The sequence below is a fragment of the Ixodes scapularis genome, unplaced genomic scaffold (assembly GCF_016920785.2).
Source record: "Ixodes scapularis isolate PalLabHiFi unplaced genomic scaffold, ASM1692078v2 PGA_scaffold1__304_contigs__length_218370807, whole genome shotgun sequence".
Classification (NCBI taxonomy): domain Eukaryota; kingdom Metazoa; phylum Arthropoda; class Arachnida; order Ixodida; family Ixodidae; genus Ixodes; species Ixodes scapularis.
Window position 1 is genome coordinate 8,118,786 of NW_024609846.1, and position 24,273 is coordinate 8,143,058.

General features: G+C 45.1%; 1 protein-coding gene across 1 annotated transcript in view; it reads right to left on the reverse strand.

Annotated features, from left to right (window-relative positions):
• Positions 1-5,322: 5,322 nt before the first annotated feature.
• Positions 5,323-24,273, reverse strand: part of LOC8028805 (cytochrome P450 3A41) — a 30,568-nt gene continuing 11,617 nt past the window's right edge. The window contains exons 7-14 of the mRNA XM_002401693.4: positions 20,643-20,788; positions 19,372-19,487; positions 16,684-16,759; positions 15,480-15,637; positions 12,311-12,399; positions 11,114-11,251; positions 8,112-8,274; positions 5,323-5,581 (exon numbers count right to left, since the gene is read on the reverse strand). Of these exons, the coding sequence (XP_002401737.3) occupies positions 5,498-5,581; positions 8,112-8,274; positions 11,114-11,251; positions 12,311-12,399; positions 15,480-15,637; positions 16,684-16,759; positions 19,372-19,487; positions 20,643-20,788 (970 nt within the window). The 3' untranslated portion in view covers positions 5,323-5,497. The remainder of the gene's footprint in view (positions 5,582-8,111; positions 8,275-11,113; positions 11,252-12,310; positions 12,400-15,479; positions 15,638-16,683; positions 16,760-19,371; positions 19,488-20,642; positions 20,789-24,273) is intronic.

Below are 24,273 nucleotides of genomic sequence, written 5' to 3' on the forward strand. Positions count from 1 at the left end.
TGATCCCTGGTCGGGCGCCCTTGTGCTTACGCTGTAAGCGCACAGGTCATATTCGACGAGAATGCAGGGCGCCGAAGTGCTCGGAGTGTTTTCGCTTCGGGCATTATGGCACCGAGTGTGTCAGGTCGTACGCCAGGGTGGCCAGCGGGGCCGGGACGGCCGAGACCAATAACCACGCCATGGATGTCGAGGAAGCGGAGCGTACTATCCAGGGCTTGGCGCCAGAAGTTTCAACCCCTGCCAAAGAACGCAAGAGTGTAGGAAACAGCTCCTTGGAGGCAGCCAGAGAGAACGGAGGTCAACCGGAAGGCGCACCTCCCAGCGGTGCCGACGTGAAACCCTCTGATGCCGGAGCAGACAAGGAATCGAACGACGCAAGCACCAACGGACCTTCAGATATGGACGACACCAGCGATTCAACTAAGCGAGCCTTCGATGACGATACGGCAGCAGGAAACGGAGCACGCCAACTACACCCCTGGATGGAACGCACGAAGAAGGGGCGTTACCAGCCCGCGCCCAACGATCCTAAAGAGGAACGTCGGCGCAGGGAAAGCAAGTAAGGCGTTCTTTGCCTGGTTCCCTGGTGTTCAAGATTGCTGCATCAAGACAACTTCGACCCTGACTGCTTAGGTTTTTAGTGTCTGCACCGAAGCACAGCGCATGATTTGTGAGTCCCAATCAGCCATTACAGTTGCAACGCTGAATGTTCGTGGTTTATGCACTAGGAAAAAGCAGTACCAAATACAGCGATTATTGTCGAAAGAGCAACCCGATTTCTTGGCGTTGCAAGAAACTAAATTGGCTGAGGCGGAACAGGTAGAGGAAGCAGTCAGACCTTTCATGCCTAACTACGAAATCTGTGTGACGCCTGCAGTTGGTCATTCGGCAGGGTGCTTCCTGCTTCTGAAGAAGTCGGTACCGTTGTCGCAGTTATGCGTTACTACGGACACTGAAGGACGTTTTATTATGTGTGATTTTGTGCTAACGTCAAATCAATTCAGGCTTATGTGCATTTATGCCCCAAATGTGACCACTGACCGCGTTTTATTTTTTGGCGGTTTACGTCGGTATCTTGATTGCGATAGAGCTCTAGTCCTTGTGGGTGACTTTATTTGTGTTGTACGACAGTTGGATAGATCGCCAATAAGACGGAACGCTGATAAGAGTGAACTACTTTTGGGCGAAATGTTGGAGGATTATGACCTGATTGATGTGGGCACTGTAAAAAACGCGAAGAAGGAAATGCGCTTTACCCCTTTTTCAAGCGTCGTCCAGTGCGCGTTTGGACAGGGTGTATGTTTCTGCCCCTCTAGCAGAACATTTAGGAAAGTACCGTGTCACTCCAGTCTTTTTCTCAGACCAGTCTGGTTATCGTGACGATAGGCGACAGAGCACCTGAAAAGAAAAAGTTTAATTGGAACCTATGGAAACTAAACATAAAGCTTCTGGAAGACAACGTCTTTCTAAAAAACGCAGTACAGTTTTTGAAAGATGCTTTTAAAGAGCCGGGAGGGGACATTTTCGAGAAATTGGAAATGGCAAAACAAGAAATTAAGGCAATCGCCATTGAGAGGTCGTCAATTCTTTCGTACAACGCCCGTTGTGAGGAACGCAGTTTAAATAAGGACTTGACAGAGCTATGTAAAGCAGAGTGCGAAAGACCCGGTAATGGGGTAAAAGACGTGGAGTATGTCAGAGAAAAATTAGATCAGCTCCACCGCGAGCGCTATCGTGGTGCAGTAGTGCGCGCCCGAGCATAAAAACACACAATGGGCGAGCAGCCCACTAAGCGTGCCTTGGCAGACGAGAAGCGTTACGCACTTCGGAACGAAATAACCGAAATTGAATTCAAGCAAATGATTACTACGGATCCCGAGAAAATAGCACAGGCCTTCCTCGAGCATTACGCACAGCTTTTTGCTAATAAAGCGCAAGGGTGTCATAGGGACATTTATGCCCAGCTTTTAGGAAAACTGCCAAGGCTATCGAATGATGAACGCGAAGAGCTTGAGCAAGAAATTACGATCCAAGAAGTGGAGCGCGCAATCGACGACCTGCCGAACTCTAAGACGCCGGGACCGGATGGATTGGGCGCAGAATTTTACAAGAACTTTAAGAGCCTAATAGCTAGTGTTTTTTTGAACGTCATTCATACTGCCTATGAAAGAGAATGTTTGCCCTTTTCGTTTTCTCGTGCCTACACTGTCCTGATACCGAAATCTGATGACCCCGTGAAACTGCGCAGCGTCACCGGTTATCGCCCAATAACGCTATGCAATACCGATTACAAGATCTTCGCGAAAATTCTGGCGCGTCGCCTTCAAGGTGTCGCATGTGAGATAATAAGCGAGCATCAAACGTGTGGGATACAGGGGAGGACTATCTTGACAAATGTGCATGTGGCTCGTAGCGTCCTGGAGGCCTGCAGTGACAGCACCACGCAGGTTGCAGTGCTACAGATAGATCTAGATAAGGCATTCGACCGTGTTAGCCATGATGTACTCTTTGATGTTTTGAGTCATGTCAATGTTGGTGACGCCATCCTAAAAGGTGTAAAGATGGCCTATAAGGACTGTACAACAAGGCTTATAGTGAACAAAGAGCTCAGTTCTGTTATTAACGTACGAGAGTCGGTACGACAAGGTTGCCCTATGTCTCCCCTTTTGTTTGATTTGTATTTAGAGCTTTTCTGTTTAAGCGTAAAAAATAGTCAACGTGTCCGAGGTTTCCAATTTTATAATGCAGAAGTAAAAATAATGAGTTACGCCGATGACATTGCTGTTTTTTGTAGGGACAAAGAAAGCGTTACCGAAGTCATAACTTTGGCTAAAAGGTTTTGCCACGCTACTGGTGCTGTTATAAACTGGGAAAAGTGCCGTGGTTTCTGGCATGGTGCTTGGGCCACTACACCCTCAGAATTTGAGGGTGTATGCTGGGACACAGTGCCGTGCAAGTACCTCGGGGTGCCATTGCAAAGTTTCCGGAATAGCCAAACGTACTGGTCGGGTGTCGCTGTCGACCTGGACAGGCGTGCTTCTCGTTGGAAGCAACGCGAGCTGTCCATTTTTGGCCCGAGCGACTGTTTGTAACGTTTTTCTGATTGCGAAGCTCTGGTATGTTCTTCAGGTCATCCATTGTGCGCGAACTAATGTTCAAAAATTTCATCGAATTTTCGCCACGTTTATTTGGAACTCGAAGTATGAGCCGATGAGACGAGACAATCTTTTTCATTGAGTTTGTAACGGTGGCGTGGGGCTTTCCCACCTTTTTGTCAAGCAGCTTGTGTCACGCTTCTTTTTTTGAGAGACCAAGAGCACCCGTTCATTCGCACACTGATCCAAACAAAAGTGTCACCACATTTTCCATCTTTTCTTGTTTCTTCTCATGGCGGCGAGCCAACAAGAATCACTGGTTTTTTGAAAGAAGTTGTTGACACGATGGGGTTTCTGACAGCACGTTTTTCTTTGAATTACCTTTGTGATGTCAGTAAAAAAGCGCTCTATCGCGATTTAGTTGTGAGTGTTTTTACCATGCCCTTGTATTGAGGTGTGTCCCAACATGGCCACGATGTGCTTAGACGTGTAAAAAGGATGTGTGTTCCCGTGGCTGTTAAGACTTTTTTTAAAAAATTACACACGAATACCGTGCCAGTTAAGGTTTGGCTTAAAGAAAGAGGGATCTATGTGCCACGGTCGGTAAATTGCCTTCTATGTAAAAAACCTGAGACTATTGAACGTGTGTTTATTTTTTGTTGGGACGCGGTATTTTTCTGGGATGTCCTCCAACGCACTTTAAAGAAAGAATTACCAGTAACCCCAACAGGGATACGTTTCCTTAGTGTGGATAATGATAATGAAGTTCCTTATGACATGATTATGTTGTTAGCTTTGTGCAGCATTTAGAGATCACGTATGGCTGTTCGACATGCTGACCTCGACGCAAAAGAAGTGCGGATATATTTCTCCAACCTTGTAAAACAAGTACAGAGTGTGTATTTGAACTGTGAACCTGAACCGGAGTGGACTAGTATTTTAAAGTCACTCCTCGAAATGCGTGATTTTTAATACGCTGTGCAAAAGAGCTGTGCAGTGCTGTTAGAATGACATGAATGTTGCTGTAACTACCATGCAATACAGAAAAAAAAAAAAAAAAAAAAAGGAGGAAGTGGCCGAGTGGGCTAACGCGTCTCAGCTCGGAGCGTGGAGCGAAAGCTTGCGTTGGGGGAACCTCCTGGGCTCGATCCCCGCCGCCCCCGCCCGTTTCGACCTGGACGAGTTTCGTACCGGCACGCGTTCGTGTGACGACTACTGCGTGATGCACGTTAAAAACCCCAGGTTAGCGGTTGTACCGCACTGGCCAAATTTCTCATCTACAGCTGAGACCGATTACCCGTTGAGGCGCATCTCATCAAGGCTGTATAAACATAAAGAGCAAGCCAATTTGTTTCTTTTTTTCTTTTCTGTAAAAGTTCTTCCTGACGAAGGCCGGAATCCGGCCGAAACGTCGAAGAATAAATCGTCTGTTGTGGCTGTTTTCACGAAGGGTTTTTTTCTTCTCAGTTATATATATATATATATATATATATATATATATATATATATATTGTTGCGAAGATGTGCAGCCGGCAGCAAATGACGATGACGCGTCCACTTAATGAAATAGAAAGGATTTTTATGGAAGCCGGGGCGTGCGCGCGTTGCTTGGCGCGTGATGGTCAGGTATGCGTCGTTGTGTTCGTCACATTTCCCCCTCCTTTAAAGAGGACGACCCGGCTGATGAATGAAGAAAGCACGTGAGAAGACTGAAAACAGACACACACATATAGTCATAGGAGACAAGGCAGAATACTTATGAATAGACGAATGACTCCTGCCGGCCGCGTAGAATTAAATGTTCTTGAACTTGCAGCCTCTCTCCACAGCATTGCCGACCTGTGTACCAGCCACAGCCCCACAACGTCACGATCCCGGCTGGGGAATTCATTTGAGCGCTGTCAACACAGACGGGGCTTGGGCCAGGGCAGGGGACCAAAACCTCGGGTCTGTATCTTGATTTCGTCCATAGTTCATCTTTTTCACGGCGCTCTTCACAAAAATTCTCGTAGCTCACATTCGCTGAACCTCTTTTGAACTCACTTCGGCATTTCACGTAGTTCGCGGGGAGGGGGCTGTGCGGCGAGGCTATGGTCTGGAGCTCAATCAGCTTAAATACCTTAAGACCTGCGCATTAATTTTGCATTACAGGGAAGCGTAAACGTTTGTAAATTTTCCTTAAAACTAAGTTTATGAAGCATTTAAACTTTCTTCACGAAACAATATATTTTCTAGTGGATACGTGACTTTCTTTATTTCCGGGAATCCACCCCCAGAACCATGAAAAGTGACACAAGTTCAGGCTGTTCGCCCAGCGTAACCAACTGAGATATTTCAGGGCATGTCAAAATCGGAATGTTAGTTTCGGTTTGTTGTGTGTTTTTCCCATTGACATCTCGCCGTCATTGTATGCGGGAAATGCATCCGAGTTTCACTGGCTTAAGGGATTGCAGAAGCCAAGAAGCTGTCTGCAGCTTCAAGGGCACCTAAAACAAACAAAAACGTAAACTGTTAGCGACGCTTTTTGTTTTATGAAATGTAAAAGTGCTAACAAGACGAGGACAAAAAGGAAGGCGAAAAGGACAAGCGCTTACTCTCAACCGAACATTTATTTTAAAAAAAACGCTGAAGCGGTTTTTAAATAAACGTTCCTCCGATAAATCCTCCGATAAAAATACACTGAATCACTCAGTGGCGTCACTCATCACCACGCGTCAATAAAATCACTCTCTTTTTGATGCAGAAAAATCGACGGCTGGCTGCGCAGCCTTCAGTGCCTTCTCTCTTTGAAGGATTCGCTTTACGCACTTCCCTTGCAGCTTTTTCACGGTCCCTCTCTACGATCCTGATATTTTGAAAGTTGGGCTGGCACAGACTGTCTCTGTGTTCTTTTTTTTTTTTGACAGATTGTGAGGAAATAAAGTTGAACAGGAACAATGAGGGTGGGAAATGGCTCTAACATGAGAAACATTTTGCCGTCGTGTTGACATGTCACAAAGAAAACCGTCGTTTGGTAAACTACCCTATTGTGAATACTGTAAAAAAAAAACACGTAATTTTCGTGATCCCTTATTTTTCGCGAAATTCTAAAATTGAAAGATTCGCAAAATTTAACGGCACGCAAAGATTTTGCTCTTAAGAGCTTCAATGCAGGCATCTGGAATTCTCGAAATTTAACGGCCGCGATGTCTTTCGTGACCGATTCGTTAAAAGTAGAGACCGCGAAAATAAAGGGTTTTAGAGTATTTCCACCTTCAAATATTGTTCAACCAACCCTGACTAAACGTACACTCAGCGACAATATTAGCGCGAACTCGACTTGGCCTTTTCACATTTCATTTCGAACAGTACAGGCGGGCATGAAAATGTACCACTCAAGTTAGCAGCCCAACTGAGCACATTCCACCACCATATACTGGTGAGGGTGGTTCTTCAATACTGAGAGAACAAAAAAAAAATACTGGCGATTGCTTGTGCGTGTAATCAGGGTCGCCGAGTGGAAATTACATTATAAGGCTATCGATTACAAAGATAAACGCGTAGTTATTTTCTAGGTGGATACCCTTAGTTTAACGGCTGGCTAGCCGTTAAAAAGTCTAGCCGCACTTAAACAAGTGTTGGAATCATTTGCGTTCAGGCGAGCCCTTTTGTTTCTTGTTCCGCTTATCGCTTCGTCCTCTTCGAGGAGAAACAAAATTCCGGATAGCGTCTTCGTAAAGGTGCACGCTCGGCTCCGCCAACCGCCGCTAAAGGAATGGTGGTAGGGTGGGCTATACGGAGGAAAAAGCTACAATAGCGAGAGCGAGAGCAGTCCTGCGATGAAACCTATCCAAAGCCCCTTAAACAGAAAGACGCGGTGCTTAATTTTCTATGTTACCTACAGGGAGCAACATACACGAGTTTAGCGCGGGGCGGAAGAGGAGGGAGGAAGGGGGCGCTTGTTATCCAAGGGTTCGAGGCGGGGCATGATCCACATTTTCGTTTGCTATTGCGTGAATATGTGGCACATGCAAATTTTGCAGTCACCGTTTTGGCTTTATGTAATGGTATGTCATGTTATATTAAAGCTGCTGCTAATAATGTTCTTTTTCGGGGGGATATGAGGCAATGTAGAGTTTCAATCGTACTCCTAAGCTCAATCGCAACCCGACACTCGAACGTGCGGTGGCATTCAGCCACGCTGAAAAACCCGGCTGTAAATTTTGAAGAGACGATAAAAGCTTTGGTCTCGGCTAGTGAGATGGGCGGTTCAATGTAGCCCAACTCCCAATGGACGGCATGAGACTTATTTTTTCCTTCGATCAGCGTTCTGCTGTGGAACATCGCGCGTCCGGCGACTGTTAATAAGCAATCCGGCGCGGTTCAACGAACTACACTTAGCGATGCGAAAATTCGCTGTCCTCGCATTTAGCCTAGGTGCACCTCTCGCAGCACGCCCCTGTGTAACTCGGGAATAATATATGGGGCACTGAAAAAGAAAATAAACGCATGGCTCGAGATATTTTAGGGGACATGGAGTGAACTAAAATATACAACTTGAACGTTTTCATAATAAGCTCACTCTTAGATAAATTAAGGAATGCTAGAACATATTGTTCATTCATATGTACGTTACATCAGAAACATATAGTATCATCGGTTAAACATAATGCGCTGATTATGATAAACCAAGATCACGTGCTTTCTTTTCCGTTAAACCATTATATTAGGCAAAGGAAAAAAAACATTGCATCCGACATTGAGGGTGAAAAGGTTCATAAGCCTTGCCATTAGATAAGATGAAAAATTGAAATGCCTTTCATTCTCCTTCACACCATGGCCCGTAATTCAAAAAATCTATGTCGTTGCATATTAAAACAAAAACAAGAAACGTCCGCAAAAATAGTGAACGTAACCCACAAACCACTACATGTGCACACGCATGATTTTGCTTTTGGTGGATGAATTTGAAATAATTTCAGTTGTAATAGCTGTCGATAGCATGTAAACGTTGAATTATATATGAAGTATACCAACCGGGGTTTCAGTGCATCTTTGGAATTTGATATTTCGGAGGAGGCATGCAAGTGTAGCTTTGGTTTGTATGATTCCCATCCTCTGGGCGACGCAGTTTCTTGGTCCGGCACCGAACGCAAGGAACGTGTACGGAACAAGAGCATCCTTGTTTTCAGGCAAGAACCTGAAACAAAAATCGAAGACCTGTAAGCGTGCATAAAAAAAAGGGAACTTTATTTTTTACTTTGTGATTGATGGCATGGTAGATTCCGCTGAATAATGAATAATGGGACAATGTACTTTGTGCGGAATGACTATTTCGATATATCACAAATGGGTACAGTAAAGGTTGGTTCACACACTTGCAACTCCTTATGACCGGAGAGGCTAAAAACAAGTCTTAAGCCTCTTGTGACTGCTAACGACGTTTGCGCAGCGGTTGTAAGCAGTCACAAGAGGCTTACAAACCTGTTTTGATCCCTTCCGTGCGTAAGCAGTCGCAAGTGTGTGAGCTAGCCTTAATACTCGAAACGCTTTGAATAACACAAATTAACATCAAGCATGTATTTTTAGTAAGCGTAGCCTAAACAACAATTCAACGTAAGCGTATTTCAGCAAACAGTCACATTCCTGCTGAGTAGATAGCGCATATAATGGGAAAAACCGAAAGCGCCCCCGACATGGGGGTTAACTATTATCCAGCATCTTTTTGTGTATAGTGTTTCTTAATATGGCTCACTATTTGGAATTATTACAAAATCCCGCCAGGGATAATAAGTTAAAGTGAAAGATAATGACAGACAAATTTATGGAAACCACTAAGGTCCCATTTGTCTCGCGAATTTTTATGACTGATTTTCGAACGCTGAATGTTTTCTTGTTGCAATAGTATATAGGGCAGTACGACCGCACAAGACTTTTTATCTGAAACCTTATTTTCAACTGAACACTGCAACGTTCTGTTTACGAATATTTCTTTAAGAACATACCGTTCTTCCTGATACGTTAAAAGATGTGTAAAAAGGTATCAAATACGTTTTCACGTAATGTTCCAACTTTGACAGTCTCATAGTTTATTGTAATCAGGTGGTGAACTGGGCCAGTTGGTTGACGTTGTACATGATAGGAAAAACAGCTAAAAAACGCAGACTACGAAAAAAAAAAAAAAAACACGACAGGACAATGCTGCACTCGCAACTGAGGAATTTTAATGCTGGAAACAGAATAAAAAAAACACATACACAGTATCTAGAAATATCGCACAAAAAAGACTGGGTCACTCTCGCAAACTGAAATGTTTCTCGGTTAACGAGTGGGGCCCGATGTTGTTGTTCTGATTTTTTTTTAATTCGGTATTTCAAGGTACTGTGTATGTGTCTTTTTATTGTCAGTTTCCTCTATTAGAATTATAAGTTCTGTGGAAAACCCTACTGAAGGTGAGGAACCGCTTTTCCTTTTATTATCATCCTGTAGACGTTAGAAAGTACGGCCTAGGCGCCACCATCTTGCTGCTGGTATGTTTAGACCTTCTGATATTCAAGCATTGCTGAGACGTACCCACGGTTTCCAGACTGGCGCCCAAACAAATCTTTTTACATTCATAACGGCCAGACTACGTAGCGCTCGAAGAGTAACTGCTTGCAAACATCTATATAATCACCGAGAACGCAGGTTATTTTTACCCAAACCGTCGACAGCAATCATGCTTCATAAAACGGGGATGATAAAAGAGACAGACACGACAGGACAACAGCTGAACCAACTTTTACCATGTCGCCCAGTTCAACACCTTGGTACCAACTATTTAACGTCTTTGGCAAGGCGTTGATAGTTCGTGATCCTATTGATGAAGCAACATTGACGCATTTTCTATTCACTTGCACAATGATATGAGCTCAACAAAAAAATTGTTTCTATCCTATTTTATTTGATAATTTGAGGAATGCTAGTTTCCAATAATGCGCTATATCTTAGGCACCGTTTCCATTTAGATATTTAACATTATTGAGAAAATAAGTAAAAAATTTTAATCTCCACAATAAACGTCTTATTACATGTATACTAGCGGTGTTGCTTTAACTTTGGAATAAATGGAAACTTTCAGGCAGCCCCCCAATTACGGCTACAATTCGTATATGATTGTTAAGGACACAAAATGTTTAACTGTGAATAATGACAAGAAAAATTTCCGAGTCTACTAGGACGCGTTCTTGCATATTTAATCTTTCCAAGCAAATAAATAAATAGTGAACAAATATAAATACAATCATTTCAGAAATATTAATCTGTCTTGCTTGTGAATTGTGACTCTCCTTTCCCTATTCTACTAAAGAAACTGAGTGCCTAGCTGATAGCGTGTTTTGTCTTTTGTCAAAATTTGTGACGTAAATGCAACAAAAGTGTTTAAAGCTATACATTTCCTTCTTACACAGTCCATATTACTTACTGCTCGTGCTGATCTTCACAGTGACGTACAACAACGGTCCACAGTTAAATGAATAAGAACCTAGTAACTGACAAGATATACCTCCGGCTTGATTGGACGCTCCCGTTTTTGATTAAGAAAACACGAAAACTACAGGATTTCTTAATAAAAACTTTTAGCCTCTCCACTCTTGTGAAGAAGGGAGACCAGCGAAGCTGTGCTATGGTGGGAATGAAGTAATGGCTCCTGAAAGTCGGCAAGCCAGAGTAAAAAAGCTGGAAAGGTTGCCGCCATCTATAAGCGACGGCGGTAAACAGACAACCGGTAAGCCGGTTGTCGGGTTACCGCCGTCACTCATAGATGGCGGTAGCTGTCCGGAGTGTTCTGTCGACATTTATTTGCTGGCGGACACGATCCTGGAGAAACCAGCCCGTAACAACTCCGCTGTAAAAAAAAAAAACATTTAAAATGTTTGAGTTAGTACAGATGTCAAAGGACAATTACATATTTCATATGTTGGAGCACATTGATATTGCTATGTTGAGAGTGCCCTTTTGACGCCCACTGCGTGGAAGTATCTAGGAATGCAATCACCAACCTTTCTGGTTTGAAGCACTCGGGTTCGGGAAAGAATTCTGGATCGTGATGAATTCCTTCAATCGGAATTTCAATGCACATTCCTGGACGAACCTCAATTCCAGCCACTGAGATCTCCTGGGTGCATCTTCTTATTAGGCTGAAGGAAGCGGAAATCACATTCAAATATAGTGTAGTTCATAGTTACGCCAGCTGACGAAAGTTGAGCAACGCTCTTGATGCAGATCTATCTCGCAAATGCTTGAGATAGTTTAGTTTCTCGAACGATGCTACGCCTCGCGCAGCATCGATAGAAAACCTTCTACCAATATACATATGATAGCTCTACGTATGTGAAACGCTTCCAGGGAGCTCAGAAACGCCCTGCCTTGGCTGAACGACCAGAATGTAAAGTATTTCATTCCTTCGTGACGATGCACGTGGGCGAACTAAATGTCTGATGCCTTTCCGAAATCACCTGTTTAATAATTTGAAATTGTAAACATTCTACTTCTAAACTGGTTCTGATAACTTTCAAGTTGGCAGGGACTTACTAGGAAGCAACAATTACGAACCTGCACTTGCAGGAATAGCAAAAATAAAAACTTGAAAGGAAAATAAATTTATTGTCCTTGCTAAGATTGTTGGCTCTCGGCTTTCATTCTTTCGTAAACACAGTTTATGACGCGTTTTTTTTGTTGAATCAGTATGTCAAGAAGACTGGCAAGTGAAATAATACCTGGTATTAAGAAGTTTCAGCAGACTATTGACAACGAAGTACGTAGAACACGCTCTATAAAGAGGTATTATTGCGCACTTAAGATACGTCGTTTTTAATAAAAACAGGCCCTTTTCAATATGCTAATTGCTCCATGGCTACGTTCTACTCTCCTCAGATTGGGCTTATTGCGCTCGGTGGGCATGAAAGGGGAGGGAGGGGGGAGGGGGGGGGGGCTTGATCAGATAGCACATTTATTAAAATGTTATACTTCACTTTCCTGAACACTCTTGCTAGGGAGCATGTTATTAGCGTAGTTTTGAAGGTAAAATTTATTCTAGATTCAGCAAAGGGTCGTAGACATCATAGGACCTCTCAGTTAGCCGAAATTGCGAACTCTATTTCAGGTACATGGGTCTGAGTGGGATTCGAACCCGCCATAGTTGAGATTCTGTAGGCCCCCTCTTCCGGATGCATCTTCGTTCCCGATTTAGTCCTTACAATGAGTCAGGCGTGTACATTCGCAAGGCCTCGTTGATGACAGCTTCCAGATACGACATTTCCTTGAGAGCTTCGTAGGTGACACCATTCTAAAGGAAAGGGGAAGTGCATTCTTACATTTACGCACATTTAAAGTCATCCGTCTTCTATTTTCTTGTTTTTGCGCAAGAATGTTTCATTGACACGAGTGCGTGCGACACTTTGTTCATTTTCGCGATCACAAGTCAACAGACACGACAATTTAACTCCTCTAAAAATGTCTTAACCTATCTTAGTAAACAAACGTAGCATTGTCGAGGTTGCAATCAAAGTAGCGGCCATGGCGCCACCATCTATGCGATGGGATGTCATGCAGGCTCGTTCCATCACGGCCTGACTAGAAGAGAAAAAAACGCGCTTTCTTACGGCCTCCACAAGGGGGGTAGTTACTCTCTGCAACCGCAGCTCGGTGGGTTGACTACAGGGGTGTAGCTAGGGGGGTGGTGGTGGAGGTGGAGGGGGGAGGGGGGGGGGGGGCATATGGGGGCTTCAGCTTACCCTACCCCAAAATCCAGCTGTCCCTATACAGAGTTATTCACAAGGGCGTCGCCATCTTGAATTATCGTCACTTCCAGTATGGGCGAAAGCGTTGCTTTGCCGTCGCCTTCCCAACCGAATACATTTAGGATATAAGCGTCACCATCACCCATTTCTCGTTTTGTTACCCCTTTTTTTTTAGTATTTCCAGGTTCAAATGTTTTATTATTTTTTGTCGTCCATACCGGATATGCCTACCAGGTGGCTGGTGCCGAAAGTAAGCGAAGAAGATGTATAATGTACGCGCGCACTTTGACCTCCCCCTCTCCGCACCCGAAATCAGGGACATCCCAGCCACCTCAGCCTCCGCCCCTAAGAAACATTTCCGGGACAACAAAAAAGAGGTTGCTTTATGGGGAGGAGTTCAGACCTTGGCGCCCGAAGTGGTAAACTTTAGAACTAGATGGATGAGGACAACAAATACAGTGGCTCAGCGCTCGGCTGACTTAACTGAACGCAGCGTCAGCGTTCGGCTGGAATTCCTGTTTTCCGGCGAGGGGAAGGGGCTCTTTTGTTACCATTCCGGCCTGCGTGAACAATGCAGCATGCAGGGTGCCCAGCTCAGCACAAAAGCCCAAGTGGGTCAAGCTCGCATCTTCTGGCGACTGCTTTCGGGAGAGACCCGGCACTTAACGTCACTTCACTAATTGTTGGTATTTTTCGTGAGACTGTGACCCGCGCTCTATTAAAAAGATGACACGAACATGCCCACAAGGCCTGTGGGCATGTGCACAGGCCTTGAGTAAACACCGAGGTGTGTGTTGTGTCCTACTGTGTTTATCTTTCACCTCTTCTTCTTTGTGTTGTCCGATCTATCACGTTATTCTTCAATACATCCTCTTTCTTTTCCTCTTCTGTGTTCGGCTGGAATAAATCAGTTCCTCACGAGATGCGATGGTCGTGCTCTGATAGCGGTCCACGAACCGCCCAACACTACACTGTAGGGGTGACGAATGGTTCAGAGCGCTTCGACAATAGTGACATCGCTGAATATTACGTCTTGTGGCGCACCTTAGACGCATCGTTTAACTACAGTCCATATGGGGAGTTCACTAGAAACGAACTTGGGACACGGATATGAGTGAAGGGATAAAAAAGAGAACCCACATAATAGCCACGGCAGTGGTCGCACCTTGTTCAAGTAGGTTGTGTTCAGAAACGCACTCAGCGTCAGGGGACACTTTGTTGGCATTTTGAGAGGTCGTCCAGCTCGCAGTTCGTTTCCTGTACTGTTTTCTGCTTACCAATGTCCCCTTACAGACAGTTTTCGCGAGAGAAATAAGCGCCAAACGGACAATACATACACACAAAAAAAATCTCGACGTTTTGCCCTAGCGAGGTCAAATATACAAAAAGGAAAACAAAAATGTCTACTTTTTTTGTGCGAGTCGACTTCTTATTCTCTTCTTTATTATTTTCTTGACACTCAAGTCTGCATTGTTGTCGTATCCCGTTTCCCGGTCTGCGTTGCCGCTCAGGGTAGCATCTCTACTTCCGCAAAACCACACCTTTTGTTTAAGGATTATTTTTAGGGGAAACTCTATGGAAACGAAAGGCGCCTTTCGGAAGGCGAAAGGCGAACCTTCAGTGTATGAACTTTGGGCTGAAATATTAGTCACTATTGGCAAAAAAACGATGTTTTCACGAGCTCAGTCAAAGTCACCGTGGCTAACCGGGGTTAGCAACAGGATTTTGTTGCTCGAAAGAACGTTCACGTTTGCTCGTGCCATGCCCACGCCACTTTATACCGAAAAACCCGGAAAATGGCGGAATGTCAAAAATGTATTTAAGATAACAAGTACAAGATACCCGGAATTGTAATTAAAATAGAGTATCAAATACTCTCCATCGAAGCTATTTGCAAGATACCAGGATACTTCAAAAAGTATTCAAAAATACAGTATCTTGAGTAGAGTATTTGAGACAGGCACAAGTCTGCTTGAATCAGCTCACTACAACTGCTTCATATGTGTTGGCGCACAGTTTCAATCACGCGTGTTCGAAACTGTTGTTCAGGGTGGTTCGGGCAATGCTCGGAGGGTGGCGTTGTCGCATCCCCACGCGGCAGAAAAACTTGCATTGCTTTGAAATCGAAAGCAAGATCCGTAAGGAACGCCCCTGTCAAGCTTGGCCGTGGTTCTACCTACTTTCGTTAGAAATCGGCACCCCCTCGTGAAGCAATTTCGTTTTTTTCTTAGATATTTCGATGTAGGTAAAGCCAGGTTTTTAAAATGTCCGCATCCTCACCCCACCATTATACTGTCAAGCTCTGGAAGACATAAATTGGAGAAGAATCTGGAGTTTGGCAAGTTGGTACATCTTAGATTCGAAAAGCGCCAGAAAGCAAGGACAGCAGAAAAAAGCGCATCGTTTCGTCTATTCCATCCGTTGTCCTTGTTTTCTGGCGCTTTTGGAATCTAATCTGGAAGACAAGTTCTGGAAGACTCCCTTTTCCGCCATGCATGGCTCATGTATGTAAACCGAAATCACGAATTTTTGTTTCTCTTTGTTCGTGTAGCTAGAATTTTCATCGTTCTTATAATTTTTCATGCGCTACAATTGCCAGACCCCGCAGGCTCGTTGCGGCCTTTACCTGTTTTACAGCAATGTCAATTTCGCGCAGCACTTTCTCTTGACACTCCGGGTGTGAGGCGAGGGAGTACGCCGTCCACATCAACGTAAGCGCGACGATGTCACTTCCGGCAACAAGGAACTGCATACATTGCGCTGCAAGGTCTTCAATGTTCGGTTCTAAAACAGAAAAAAAAAAACAGTAAGTATTTTTGGACGCATATGAAGTTCTAGCTACCGCTGCGCGGATTGTTTAAATATCCATGTAGTTCTAGCTTTTTTGCTCACTCTTCGGCACTCTCGTGCTCTTGAATGCTCGACGGCGTTTAAATTATGGTGTGAGTGAAAACATGATATTTAATGGGTGTTATCCCACACTTTTCTGAGGGCATCAGGGGAAAGGGGGGGTGTTATACCAGTGTTGGTGGTATCGAGTTACAAGTAACCGCATTACCGGTAGCGAGTAACTTTTTTTTCTGTAACGTATACAACGTACTCATTACATTTTCAGAACATTAGCCGGTGACGGGCAACGTAGTTACGTCACTCGTTACTTTTTCTTCCCCAACACCTGAAAAAACTACACTTAATTTTTTTTCGTGCTTCTCTACTTCGTTTTACCTCAAGTCCAAACACAGCCGACGCTACGAGCTCATGGGACCAATCAGAGAGCCTGAAAAGCGCATCATCATGGTGTTTGTCCTGCTTCTGTAAGTTCTCTATCGTCACCGAACCCATCATAAACACAAAGGGCCCAGTGACTTGCACTTTTAAAGCTGCGTGATTGGTCCCATTAGCTCGTATCGTGGGCTGCCTTTGTACTTAAGCTGAAACAAAGTATAGTGTTCGCCTCACAAAACTTGACGATTTGGAGAGGGAAACCGAGCTACCCAACGTTGGCAGCCATGCCGGGGCCTCCATTTTCGAACCGGGGCTCGCAGGTTGTCAGATAACGCGTGCTTACGGGAAACTTCGGGAATTCCGAGTGCCGAATTTAAACTCCACGGCTACTGCCACTTTCTGCGTGCGGTGGCCATCTCGTCACTGTCGCATGACAGAAGGAATTAATCTATAAACACGTGCTGAGAAAGCACGCGCCAACGCGAGCATCGTCTGCATTATGCTTCATATGTACTTGTGAAAAGAGCCTAGCGAACGACGTAAGTACCTGTGTAACAAGTATATGTATTAAATGCGCATATACAAGCTGTGAAAAGGCTACATACCCGATATTTTGAAGTTGTCATGGCTCCGTCCATGCGCAAGATCATCGAGACAGAGTTGAAGGACATCGTCGAACCGCTAAAAAGCAATCCGCACAAACATTATTCTGCTGGTGTTTCTGTTTACGCGAAACGTCCTGATGGACCTTGACGCCCTGTAAGATTTCCCTTGCTGCTAGCCGCCTCGCAAAATGACACAGCATACTGGTTCAACAACACGTAGTCTTTTATTAGGGAGTTTTCATGTGTAGTTTTTATGCGAATGGTTTTCCCCCGACCGACTAGCCGACGCACCCGCGCATGCGCGAAATATTTGCCCGGGAACTTGAGAATGATTCGTTCTAATGGCAACGATTTGCGGTGCGTAATCTAGAGTGAACGCGGAAGGAACGACCTTCAACATGGCGGACAGAGGACGAGCTTGGACGAGCGGTGCGCTGCACATCTCAAAACGGTCACACGAATTATTTTTATTTAAGGCGGTTTAATAAAGAATTCGGGGTATTGTTTGGAAGCAAAGGGTTCGTCTACGAATGATTCGCTAACGTAACTGCGTATGCCGTCCTGAAAAAAAGTTCGCCACCTAAATTTCCATGCATATGGCCTCATCGGACCGGCGGGGCAGTGGGGCCGCCATCAATGAACCGAGATTTCTGGCGACGTATTCCAAGTAAGGCAAAGAACTCGTGAAATATCGCCTTGAACGTCATTACGTAGTTTGTTATTACTGTTGTTGTTGTTTTGCTTTGGGTATAAAGTAAACCAGAGGCAGCAGGCATCGCACCAACTGAAACTAAAATAAGGTACTTTCCTTCTAGAGATCTCAAAGCCAATGTCCAACACTACCAAACATGCACCTCGAGGTCCATACTCCAATATTTAGAAGTGAGTATGATGACATATAGACTAACGAGCTCTATTGTATTCTTTGCGTACACCGACCTGTTTGAATTTTAAGGTGGCGTAATTTCGAAATATTCAAGTTTAACAGAACGCGGGGCGACTGAACATGCTGTCCTGTCAGCGACGACATTCATCCTCAGTTATTTCAAAGTTTGTAAACTGGCGGCAAGTTCGGCGAATTGCTTGTAGACAAATCTTTCACTTTGAAACGAAACCACAGCGACCTGTTTGGACCGCCTAGAGATGTGGCTTGCACCACTCACCCAAGCTTGTCCTACTCCATTCACCACGCTGAAAGGCTTTGACTCTTTGTGTTTCACACTGTCAGATACCGCAAATCATTACAATTCTGCTGAACGGTTCCGCAGCTTCTTCGGGGACGAATCGGTCGCCTAAAAACGACTCACGACACCTCCATTTTCTCAAAGTTGATCCCGCAAGATTCGCACGCGCATGCGCAGCAGCGTTGGTGTATCGTTTGGGGGGAAACTGTCAGCGTCGAAACTATTCACTGAAATTCCCTATGAACTGTCATCACCCGCGACCCAAACGCTCATACTTTTGCGATGGCCTTTGAGCAGTAGCGGAGCGCAGGGCCCGTGGCGGATTACACTTGGCTACCCCACGATGGTTATGGCCATAGACCATTTGACATGCTGGCAACCTGCTAGCAACACGCTGCAATATCGGGCTGCCCACAGGCCAAAGGCACTACAACACTCAGTTGAAAAACTAACCCTTAAAACCCGGGCCGCTCGCGTCAACCGAGACCAAACTAAATGCGATAACAGCGCCCCCCTCTAGCGACGAGTCAAAACGTGAAAGTTGATACTAGTATATATATATATATATATATATATATAACGGGCATGGTGGCGGGAGGCCGAAGGCGTGGGTATAAAACTGAGAAGAAAAAACCTAAGGGTTTTTTGCTTCTCAGTTATATATATATATATATATATATATATATATATATATATATATATATATATATATATATATATATATATATATATATATATATATATATATAGCTACCGCGAAATGGCACTGCGAGCTTACACCACCGGCTCTTGCGCGCTTTATGGCGATTAGACCTGTACCAACACCGCCAAGTATGCACCTCGAGAGCCGTAGTCCAAGCTTGCACCTCGAAAGCCATACCCGTGCAGTTCCCGGAGTGGCCGCTGCGTGAGGAATGACGGTGTTGCGATCGCCTTCAGTTCGGTTCTCGACTACCGATCAGAGCCAATATTTCGAAGCAGGCTCTATGGCTGTTTCCCGACTGAGTTGTTCTAGGAACGTTTCCACAAGCTAAATGAACATCCCGAAGTAATTATACTCAACGTACAATGTTAATTATCAAAGGGGCCCTGACTGGCATGAATCAAACACTTTTCGTTGGCTAATGAAAATTTTTATGAAAACGTAACAAAACTTCCATCGGCATTCTAGAACAAAGAGTGCGAGATCGATAAGATTTACATAAAACCTGCATCACAGCTGTTTCATTGACGGCTCAGCTGAACCGACTGTACTTGACGCGCTCGGCTGGACATTTCATTGTGAGCTTTGTGCTCCGTGTTCTCACTGAACAGGGTCTCGTACATGCAGGGGACGTAGTCATGAGATTCCAAGCAAGTCAAAAGGTGACTGGCACATCTTTTGCGTAGTTCTCCACTTTGCCCCCCCCCCCCCTTTCCCTCAAATTCAATGTTAAAACGAGCATAGCGATGTCTTTCTTTTTTTTTTTAATGAACATAAGGATAAACTTATAGCGAATATTACCTGATTCGAAGCGCAGCGTTGTTGCGCCATGTGTCTCGTAAATTCTTTGAAGTATTCAGTACCCTTGTTGCTCGAGAATTTCATTGGGAGAAGTTTGTAGACAGTTGGCATGCTAGCTGCATGTAAACGTGAATAATGAGAGAAATATATTGGCTGCGAGCTTGTACGCGAATATTAACTAATCGTTTCTTATAAAAAAAAATAAACGGTGAAACAGTTTTTTTTTTTTCCGTGATTGTTCGAGAGGGTACTTACTAAGGTGATGGTTTAACTTTATTTCAATTTTATTGTGCGTGTTACACGCGACAGAGCATCAGGATAAACCGTTATCGAACGGAAAATTAGGAACACCTAACTAAACTATGTCGTTTTTTGTTTTATCGCTGAAAGCTGGAACAAGCGCCGAAACGAACCAAATATCGCCCTAAAATAGAATGTCCACACTATGTTTTAAAGAACGATGCATAATTGCGGAGTTACCGTACACCAATGAGGATTTTTCGTATTTTTTTTTTAAATCGTATATGTGAACTACGTTTAGCAAATATCCTCATTTTTCAATAACACATCAAATATGATAGTACGTTCTGATCATGCATTCTTTAGTCGGTTTTGATTTAAACAGCGCAAAATAAGGTAAGGAAGGAAAGAGCGCTGACTTGCAACTGAGGTGTTGATGGAGAGGTAGTAAAAAAGTAGAAAGATGTCAAATGCGGTAATATTAATAAAGTAAGGAAGGGAGTAGAAGTTAGTTACAAAAATTAACCTCTCTCTAAGAGCCATTTTAAGGCATGACAATTTCCATTATTAACAAAACCCAAGTGAATATACCTATGTACGATTATTCATATGTGAACTACAAAGTTGACTTTAGTACTTTAGTCGGTTTTTCGCATAACTGTTCTAGCCGGAACAATTATGTCAACTGGCATGCACGATCGAAAATTCGGTCGAACAAGTCGAAAAATCGGCGCCTGTATATATCATGCTAAAATCTTCGTCAAACGTATCAGATTCTTATTCCAGAAAAAATATCAAACAAATGACGGCTACTTGACATATTATTCCACTTTTCAATTAAGCGCAAAGATACGGATTAGAATGTAATATTCTTTTTTTTAAATTTAGTTTCTCTGTGTGAGAGGACACCATATTGCTAATTGAATAAGTTAAGAGTGCATTATAGTTAAGTTCCCGCCTCGTCAATATCTGAGCATACGACCCTTCATTAGCGATCGTTTAGTGGCATGTAAAGTCTAACTGAAACTCACACAACAATATCATCTTCCATCCATTGAGGCTTGCGGAAAATTCATTGCCACATTTTACCAATGGATGGTCGGGAGTTTCATGAGGGTCCAAGTCTACCGAGTATACGAGCGCTGCCATCGCATTGATCGCGCACCCTTCGAACATTCTGTAAGAAAAACGTACCATCATCGATGCAAATCAAGACAAACTTAGCCAGTGTACATGAACACAGAATATGTCTCCATTCTTTTGTAGCTTTTCAGAAAACGATACCAACACAAGTAGGAATGTATTAAAACAAAGTATTAGATACGCGCCTAGATAATATATTAGGTATTCGACGCTGCATGAACAGCAGTATCGGGTTTTCGCACTGTGCAGTTGTAGAAATAAGAAAACAAGTCTATAACTGGCTCACGCATTCGCGCTATATTTTTACGCTGATAACCGTAATTGCCGAGGTTTCGCAGCGGGTTCTGATGTATGTAAACGGTAGATGGTGCTGCACCCTAAACATAACGTATATTGATGTTTTCAACCCAAATTTCGTAGCTTTTAAGACTTTTGTAACTAACTTGTGAACATTTTGTTGTGCATCATTACCAAGGCGTCTAGCTGTTCATGAGCACAGAAAATAAACAAATGAATGAATAACATAAAACGCTCCCCGCCAGATTTAGCTGGAAATCACTGTGCCACGTGACATTTTCACCTACATTTCACGAAGTTTTGCTCCTCTAAATTAAGCGGCAAAACTGTGACGTCATGTAAAAAAATGCCGTTTACAACTCCCTGTAACGCCGAATTAGAGCGCAGCTCTTGAGGAGGAGGAGAAGGTACGGAGATGGGTTGTGCGCCTCCTCCTCACGTGCTTGCCCCCATATACTTAAAAATTTCCGCTAAATTTAGCGGGGACGAAATTCCCCGCTAAATCTAGCGGAAAATACTCCCCGCTAAATTTAGCGGAACAAATTCCCCTCTAGATCTAGCGGAAAAAACATTTCCGCCAAATTTAGCGGAAACTTTCCCCCACCAAATTGAGGAAAAATCTTTCCACTAAATTTAGCGGAAAACATTCCCCGCTAAACGTAGCGGGGAACTTTTTCCGCTTGGTTTAGCGGGGAATATGTTCCGCTAAATTTGGCGGAGAAAATTTTGCGTTAAATTTCATGGGAAAAATTTTCCGCTAGATCTAGCAAGGAATATTTTCCGCTAAATTTAGCGGGGAAATTTACCCATCATGCACCGCGCGGTTACGTCGACGCCGACGCCGCTCAAGCCTGAAACGGGCGCCTAAAGGCACGACCACATTGGCGTTTCGGAGGCCTGCGGCGCGACGGTCGTCGCTGCCGGTTGCCGGCGGAAACCAGTTTTCGGCTTCGACGTCACGACGTGCGGCGCCGCACACCCAACTGCTCCTTGCGCGGTTCAGAGCTCAGCGCCGCACGCCGCAGAAGAGAGGAGCCAATGGGAGGTGGCGTAGAGAGTGACGTCGCGATGCCATGGCAACGCTCAAGCCGGTCCTCGGCGCGTCTCGAAGCGAAGGACGTGTTTGGTGTCGTCTGCTCCCCCTATTTCCCCCCGATGCCTTCCCGAACGGAGCGGTTCCTTGAAACTAACCAATTCGGAATTACAAGTGAGTTTCTCCGTGGCACTTGTTGCATGTCGTCTCTGTTGTGACGGATGTCGCGTTGATTTGGCGACATTTTCGAGAGTAGCCTTCATCTCTGGCGCGCCGCCGGGGCAGCAAAGCCCCGGCCACAGTGACCCCGGCGGCGCGAGAGACCTGTCCTGTCCTTCGGTGTTTCGGTAGAACCAACTCGGCCGGACCCCAAACCTGCGCCTCCTTCCCTTCAGAGCGCGGCGACGTCGCAAGATCAACGAGCAGTCTAGGATAATCACATTCACGCTGATTACCAGGTCATTATGAACTCCTACCGTCTAGACAGCGAGTGCGGAACGGAAGAATCTAACGAAGAGCAGACGACGAAAGAGCGGGAAATCCGGCGGGAGGCGCGACCGTGGGATCCAGTGCTGTCACGTGACGCCTGCAAAACGGAGGCCAATGTGGACTCCTCGCGTTGGGACGCCGGAAGGCGGTGCCGCCCGGCGGCGCCGCCCGGCGGCGCTGTTCACGCTAGTGTGGTCGGGCCTTAAAGGGGCCCTGCAATCATATTTAAGCGTCTACCTTTTTTGCGGTTTCCACGTCTCATAGGGGTCGGGCAAGCCAGCGGGCACGGAGAGAGTAACTAAATATCAATGCGTCATATTTTAACTGGACGACGCGGAAACCTCCTCCACCGACGAGGGCGACCCGCGGTACCGAAAGCGCGCAAAATGTGACGTCTTTGGTCCTGGGCTTACTACTGGTCAGAGCCGCTAAAAGCTTCTTTTTAGTCGAAATACAAAATATAAGAGGAGCGAACCGTTTCAATTATTTATAAAAGTAATTTTTGTTCGGTATTTTAGATCAAAAAAGAAACAAATGCCGCAACATAAAGTACGAAAAGAAGAATTGACCCGTCGACATACCCGCCACCAAGCGGTAAAAAAGGCGGCGCATACTAGAAAAGAGTAGTGGGATCAGGCGCCGACACGGAAAGGTCCCGGATGTACGCAGCCGCGCCGCGGTCATATGGGCAGGAGGTTCTGACCGGCTCCGAGCGTTCCGAAGGCCTTCGGCGAGAAGCTTTGTCTTGCGGTTTGGCCGTTTCACGGTATGGCAGCGCAAAGTAGCTCCCATTCTGAACTGATCTTTACCCCGTGTTAGATGTCGTTTGTGGCCAATGAAGTGTTATGCCGAAATAGTCTTTAATCGCGCAGCAAATGCAATGAGAGCCGCTCTAGGTGCCCGCTGCATACATCCTGTCGAGAACATGCTCTAGTGGCGCCCTCTCGCGCCGTCGAAACGGAGGGCGGCAGCCGTGAGCGCTCGATGAGCTCACTAGTTCTTCTCTAGTCCACGGCCACTCTCAAGCAACCAAGGACGTCATGAGGGAGGTTATTTTTTGCTCGTTTTTGTAATTTTAAGTTGCCTATAACTTTTAAAATAAAGGGAATTTCGAGAAAAGAAAAGTTTCACTAAGTTACTACGTTCAGTGCGCTCAGGTTCGGTGCAAATTAAAAATTAGTAAAAAAGTCATTGCAGGGCCCCTTTAAGGCCTCATTCACACAGACGTTTTTTCGCCCGGCCCGGCGAAAATGCCGGCCGTCCTTTTCGCCGGGGGAGAGGGTGTTAGGACCGGTTGCCGTCCGAATTCGGGCCGCCGGACCCGAAATGGGACGAACGAACGACGGCACCGGCGGGAGACCAAGAACGCCGGCGCCCCATCGAGGGACGGCCAATCACACAATCGGAAACTTACGCTGAATCTGGCGGATTCTTAAAAGTTGGGTGAGCATGGGCACGGCCGCGGCAGGGGAAATTGATCGTACTGTGCCCTCACCGCCCTAACGAGTCGACGAAGTCAACAAAGCTCGTTGGCTCGTTTCGGGAACGAGGGAGGCCAGCGAGACGACGGGCGCATCGTGTGACGTTTACGGCTCTTGAACAACGGGCATACGGACATTTGGATTTACCGCTGAGCTGCTGCTCGAAATGGTGAGACCACATCGGTTCCTTCGCGATAGACGTAAATGCGATTTTAAGGA